At 33.6% G+C, this 7,067-nt stretch overlaps 1 protein-coding gene across 5 annotated transcripts in view; it reads right to left on the bottom strand.

Moving 5' to 3' along the window:
* pth1r (parathyroid hormone 1 receptor) overlaps positions 1-7,067 on the bottom strand; it is a 92,420-nt gene that overhangs the window by 6,978 nt on the left and 78,375 nt on the right. For all 5 annotated transcript variants that reach the window (XM_024274437.2, XM_036216403.1, XM_024274438.2 and 2 more), the window contains 3 exons: positions 5,855-6,041; positions 3,294-3,447; positions 2,930-2,990 (listed from right to left, as the gene is read on the bottom strand). In XM_024274437.2, coding sequence (XP_024130205.1) covers positions 2,930-2,990; positions 3,294-3,447; positions 5,855-6,041 — 402 coding nt within the window. The remainder of the gene's footprint in view (positions 1-2,929; positions 2,991-3,293; positions 3,448-5,854; positions 6,042-7,067) is intronic.

Here is a 7,067-nt window from a genome sequence, read left to right as displayed (position 1 = left end):
AAAATGTAATCCTAAATTAGCCAAAACAGCAGGCATGTAGCTGAAATATTAGCTGAACTCCAAAATAGCCTAAAAAATCGTAGTAAATACCAAAATAGTCCAAAGAACTAGCAGAATGCTCATTTTTAAAACTTTAAAACTGTAACTTTTTAACATAATTCTGAATAATAAAAAGGCAGGAATATTATTCCAGAATAAATCAACTTAAACTTTAAATAACTTTCAATATTTTACACTACATAAAAATATATTTTGTCAAAATTATACAAATTAGAAATAAGTGCAAGATAACATCGGGTCATTAATAACAACAAAATAAAATGATCTGGAGGGCCGGATACAATTACCCGGAGGGCCGGATTCGGCCCCTGGGCCTTGACTTTGACGCGTGTGCCTTAAACTGCCTCGACCAATCATTTTTGGAGGCTTAATCACATGTCATCAATCTAACCAGGGGGTTTACAACCTGCAGCAACTTTCATTGTGGCTCTCTGGTTAAAGAAAATAAAACACTTTCAGTTTTAAAAAGTAACTGCAAAGTAAAAAGTAAGTTAGTAGTAAAATAAAACAAAAACAAAAATTCAAGCTTCGTTATATTCAGACTTATCACAAGAACTGAGTGTAACAGAAGGTCTTTCCTTCCTGTGACACTAGAACTGTGTTCTATGCTCACCTCATTAAACCACCTGATGATATTATTGATTTTATTCTACGTTGTGAATTTGCACACTATTAATTTTCACTACTTTGTATTTTATCAGAGTTTTTCTGTGTTTGTCCATGTTATGAGTCTTTTTTTTATATTGGAGGTCGGAGCTCTGCCAGAAATCTAATTTTCCCCTGAGATACGTGACGTATTCTGACTGATTCTGAAGTCAAACTAAAGCATTTTGACAGATTCGTGTACCACAAAAAATCTTCTGGAGGTCAGTAAGCACAACCAGAATTAATTCTTGAATAAATTCAAGAATTTTAAGTGAATCTTCTGGTTTAAAAAATATGTTTAAAGTCCCTTAATTAATTTTTGTTATCTGGTTTTACACGTCTGGCAGAGATGCCCCACAAAGTGTTTTTAGTCACTGCTGACATGACACTACCTACTGCTATATTTGCTGCATAGAGATGATCCTACACTGTAAAAGTGATAAGTTGGATCAATTGCGAAAAGCTATGTACTCTCACATAATTTTTTTTTTTTTTTATCAAATAGAATCTTGAAGTTGAACAAACCATTAACTCAATATTTTGATTTGATACATGCTTATAATTTTAAATGTAAAAAATTACAGAACTTTTGTAAATTGATCCAACGTTTCACTTTTTTACAGTGTATGTCATTCAGGGTGTCTTTTATTTTGAAAGGACGTTATGTGAAGCCCTGTCAAAAGTTATAAACTATTTCATATTTTTTAAAAAAGTATGTTTTCTTTTCAAGTTTATGTTTTATTTATACCAAAAACAAACAAAAAAACATAGTTTTATATTCATCCTAACAGTAACAAAACCATAAAAAACAAAGTCTTATTATTATTTTAGAAAGTGAAGTGAGACTTTGTGGCTCCTACTGGGTCGCGGTTGGAGAGAAATCGACCCGAGTGGCTCTTCAAGTGTTGCAGGTTGCAGATCTGACCAATCAGACGTGGTTAACGTCCTCCCTTCCTTATGCCCACATGGCTCATAACTTCTGATCAATTCTGCAATAAAGGTCCAATTCAGACTTCAAGCACTTTTAAAAAAGTGTTTTTGATTAAATATAAGTTATGAGAAAATAAAAGGAACAAGGTTAAGTGGCCAATAGATTATTTTAGCTAAAACTATAATTGTGTGCTTTTAAGCATTCACACAATGAAAATGTTTTTCATGCTAGTTTAGAGTTTTTATAGGAACATTTTTGGCTAATTTATTATCATCTGGGGTTTTTAGGCTAACTTAGAATTTGGCTTCAATTTTAGCAACAGGCTAACATTTTGACAAATGTGGTTTACTGAAGAATTTTAGGCTATTTTGGAGTCTAGCTAGTAGCCTAGGTAAGCAATGTGCTAGCGTTTTGGCTAATATGGCATTTACTAAGGTTTTTTTGGATTAAATTGGAGTTTAGCTCATATTTAAGCAACACACTAAATATTTTTGCAAAAATTGTCATGAATTGAGGATTTTTAAGCAATTTTACAATATTTTTTTTCTGAAATTTAGGCCAACTTCTGTGCTATTTCATAGTTCTTTAAATTTCCAGTCTTTTAGCAAATTTAACATTTTGCAAGTATGCATTTTCATCATCCATAAATCCATAACTAAAGTAAAACGAGTCACTATTTTCAGCAGGTAATGCAAAGTTTCGAGTTATTTTATTGTTATTAATGGCCTGATGTTATCTTGCACTTATTTCCATCTTATATAAGATTACAAAATATAGATTTTTATGAAGAGTAAAATATTAAAGTTATTTGAGGTTTAAGTTAATATTCTGGAATAATATTCCTGCATTTTTAGTTTTCATAGTTATGTTAAAAAGTAAATTTTTATAAGTTTTGAAAATGTAGTTTTAGAGTGTTCAATAAATGTTTATCCTTTTCCATCTGCGAGCTAAAGTGTTTTTGGACATTGACGCCTTGTGTGATTGAGTTTGACACCCCTGATCTACAGCCTTTAGTTAAAAATTATTAATTAAAAATATTTGAACTTTTTTTGCAACTTTTAAGAAAAAATGCATCAACTTTGTGCTTTTTGTGCCAAAACTATTACAAAAATCCAGGCGAGATCCAGCAGTTATTAGAGTAGATATCTTCTCTTATAATATTCTCAGTTGTTGGTGTATCTTGTGATTTTTGTGATGAGCAAAACAAGTTAAAAAAAACTGATGTTGATACTTTAAGAACTCCAGTATTTCTGGATAAAATATTGTCTAATGTTAGTCAGTTGGATTACTTACTCTGTGTCGGCAAACGTGGCTCTAACCGTCGCCCAGATGGACACGAACACAGCTGGCACGCCTGCAAAACGTACAAGTGTCTCATATTAGACAGATTCCTTATAAGGCAGGAAGTTTTTCAAATACTCTCACGTCTTATGAGTAGAACCTGGGTAGCACAGCATCCACATTGTATGCGCTGTGCTTATGTAACATATATGCACAGTGTGTACAATGCAGGAACCGTAAAGCCCACAATCCAATTAATTAAAAGAAAAAAATCGACTATTTTGCCGCTTCTACATTTACAAATCTTAAATTGGAATAAATGCAAACCAAGTGTTTAAGATGGCAATCAACTACTGTAAACCACAAAGAAACTCACCCCATCCAATCAGAGTGAATCCCCACAGGTACTTTCTGTCTGAGAAAAAGGTCATGAAGATGAGGCTGTGGAGGTAAAGACCCTCCACGAGGATCCAGTAATAATTAGTCGCTAGAAAGTACATGAACAAGGTGACCACCACCTTGCAGGCAATCTAGAAGAACAGCAAAGAGAGAGAAAAGATGAACAAATAAGCAACATTTCTTGCATCTTTTGAACAAATGCATTTCAGTGTAACTCTGATGTCTACTGATTTATGTTTTACTGCAGAGAAAACAGAACAAATGGACCAATCAGATGAACACAATGTGAAGAATCCCTGAAGAATCTGAACAGACGCCGCCTAATAAATACATAAAATAAAGGAAACAAAGACGGTATTCTTTGCAATTCCCCGTTTCTTTGAACAAAAGGGACGAGTTTTTATAAATGTATATGATAAGGAGCAATCCATTTTGCTCCAGCGCGTGTTGGACCCACTTTTATTCTTCAGGGAATAAGATTAAGAATAGAAAAGCTGAAACGACGCTGCACTATTTCTCTCCTGCTTGCTGAGGTGAAACATTCACATCTCTGTGATCTTTTGGTAATTGTTTGCTTTATAAAAACGAGTTTTAATGAAATAAAATCCCGTTTTTCCTTTATCCTCATTGAGATTCAGACGTTTTCCTCCTACTGTTTTCACAGCTACGTTACCAGACCAGTGAAGGTAAAAAAGCCACTTTGGTGCTGAAACGTTTTTGAATCTTTTTAACACGCTCTCTGTTCTGACATTTTTATAAGCAGCTTAACTTTTAGAGCTACTATAAATATATTTTTAAGAAAAGCTTATTTTGCCTTTTTAGTAACTAATACATATGTTTTTTTTAGCCGGCTTTAACTTGCGTTAATCACCTTTTTTTAACCTTAATGTTGTACTTTAATGGCTGTTTATCCTTTTTTTATGGCAGAAGAACCTGACCCGAGGTCCATAACAATCCCGCTACACTCCCACATATCGACTGGGTTCTAGCGGTCCCGGGAGCAGACACTGATTAACTCATCCTTTGATTTGGCAGCAGGTAAGGTCCCGCCGTGATTAATAGAAGCCATTCGAGGGCCTCATCCTCTGAGTGCCACTTTATTATTCCCATCTCCTCTACTTCTAATCAGTGGGTGATTTGGAAGCCCCATGAGCTGCTTCAGCAATGAGTTTGATTGTTTCTCGAAAACTTTTGACTTCCTGACATTGTTGACCGATTAGATGCTTTTGTGGTAAATTAACTGTTCCAAGGAGACGAAAACAACAAATAGTTTCACCTTTGGTTTTAAAAAAAATAATAGTGACTTTTATTTAATCTGTAATAGGTATAGTCCAGGGGTCGGCAACCTTTAACAGTAAAAGAGCCATTTGGGCTCGTTTTCTACTGATCAAAACCTAGAAGTATAGTCTTACTTTAGCATTCAGGTAATTTGGATCTGCATTCATGACCATCTTTTTTTTTAAATTAATATGAATTATTTCTATTTTTGGCATGAACAAAAGCAAAAATAGAAAAAGAAACTAGCATTTCTCAAAATGGGACTTTTTAAATGTTTTTACCTTTTACCTTTAGTAGATGCCAAATTAGCGAAAAAGCTAGCTCGTTGCCTAATTACTAGCTAAACTCCAAATTAGCATATTAAATAAAATCAGCCAAAAATGTTAGCATGTTGATAAAATAAAAGCTTAATACTAAATTAACCTAAAAACTCGAGTAGATAACAAATTAGCCAAAAATGTTAGCATATTGCTAAAATTTTAGCTTAACTCCAAATTAGCATAAAAATTCCATTAGAGGCCAAAATAGCCCAAAAGGAGGAGGGGAAGGGGCCAACATTCCTGCCCACAAGTTAGAGGCGTATTTCAAATGAACGCCTGTCGCTCTGCAGAAACTATGTCCTAGTGAACATCCCGGTTTTCTTTAAAATAAAATAAATAAATAAAAAACACTGGAAATGCTTTGAAAATAGATTGAAAAGATGTTGGTCTTTAATTTGTTCTTAAATGTATGTATTATTGAAACTAAAAGCTATGTTGCTTTTTCAAAAATGTATAAATTTTTTTATTCATGTATTTATTTGAACTTGTCCCGTCCAGCAGTCGAGCAAACAAATATAGTAAGAGTATGTGTTGGACACATTCCACTGTTATAATAGAAGGTTATGGAAATTTGGACACACAAGGAATATATCTGTATAACCCTCTTTTGTATATGAAACTTTATTTATATACAATTATATTTGCATATAATACAGATATTTTTATTTGGAAAATAGTTGTGTTCTATATTTCAGTTTGCCCAGTATGACAGCTTTTTATGGTTATTTTTAAGACTTATTTCTATAATTAAGTATTTTTATTGAATTCTGTTGTCATTTCCAAATATAAGAACTAAATTGCTTTTAGCTAGAAATCAACATGTTTTTAAATTTGTGTTCCATTTCTAGTAGGATGAACGAATCAATTCTCTCTGTGTGCATTTATTAAAAGAACATAAATTGATTCTGAGTTTTCCCCACATGCAGCCATGTCCACTCACAAACTGTGCTTTGTTGACTGGTGGAGCTATGGTAATGGACTTGAGGTCGTCCAGAGTGACTCGTTCCATGTTCTCTAATGGAGCTTCAGAGTAGAGGACGACATCTTTCACAAAGATGCTTATGGCTCTTAGCATGTAGGACACAAACAGGTGCATGTGGATGTAGTTCCTGGTGCAGTGCAGCCGTCTGGGGAGAAACAGAACACAGCAGCAGATGGATCACATTCATGGTCAGAGGCAGAGATACTGCTAAAGCTTTTTTTTCTTTGTTTCGTCAACACATTTAGAAATTTCGGAAGAACACAAAGTAGGACTGCGTTTGTGGAATTCATCCATCTACGTTATGTAAAATTCATTTTGACACGACAATAAACTAAAATCAGTTTGATTAGCCAAAAAAAGTAAAAGCTAAGTCATATTTGTATCCATTACTGTCAAACTCAATAAACTTAAATTCAGTTGACTGACATTAAATCATTGTTTTCTCTTTTTCCACACAGGAGTTCTGAAACTAACCTCAGAAAACTATTGATTTTTCCCAGATGAAAAAGAAACTAATGTAAAATATCCTTTGGTTCTCCCTGGAAAACATTCATGAACTCTCCTTTCTGGTCGCCGATGTGTTGAAGGGGAAACGCGGCCGAGCGCCAAAATGTCAGATGGAACCCCTGGGATAACTTATTAAACTCATTTGGCCCGTAGATTTCCTGATGCCAGTTGGGAGCATTCCTAAAAACCTTCTGACTTACTGGCTGTACAGTAAGTCGCAGCGGGAGGGGGAGTTTGTCAACATCACCTTCACATTGATTCACATTGATTCCTGATACTCCCCAAGTCCCATAAAAAATATAAATATAAACCGATCTACTAGGCATTAATGGTGTAAGTCAAAATGAGATAACTTTATTGATTCTACCTTTATTAACAGAAAAATATTATGTAGCAGGTTTATGTTAAAGAATCTCTATAATAATATTACATTACTGATTTTTTTAAGACAAGCTCTGAAAAACTAAAGTATATCAGAAGGATAATGATGATTTTGTAATAAATATCTTCATAAAACATAGATGGGGTGCCGTTTGTAAATCTGCAAAGTCAAATTTAATCATTAATATTTTTGGATATTAAGCATGTTTTAGGAGAAAAATACAGATCTCGTTTTTTAAATGCATATTTTTACCTTTTAAATTAATGTAATTATAAAAAAATA

Source organism: Oryzias melastigma, linkage group LG17, assembly GCF_002922805.2.
Source record: "Oryzias melastigma strain HK-1 linkage group LG17, ASM292280v2, whole genome shotgun sequence".
NCBI classification, from domain to species: domain Eukaryota; kingdom Metazoa; phylum Chordata; class Actinopteri; order Beloniformes; family Adrianichthyidae; genus Oryzias; species Oryzias melastigma.
Note: the sequence above shows the minus strand (reverse complement) of the source record. Positions and strands in the feature narration are given on the sequence as shown.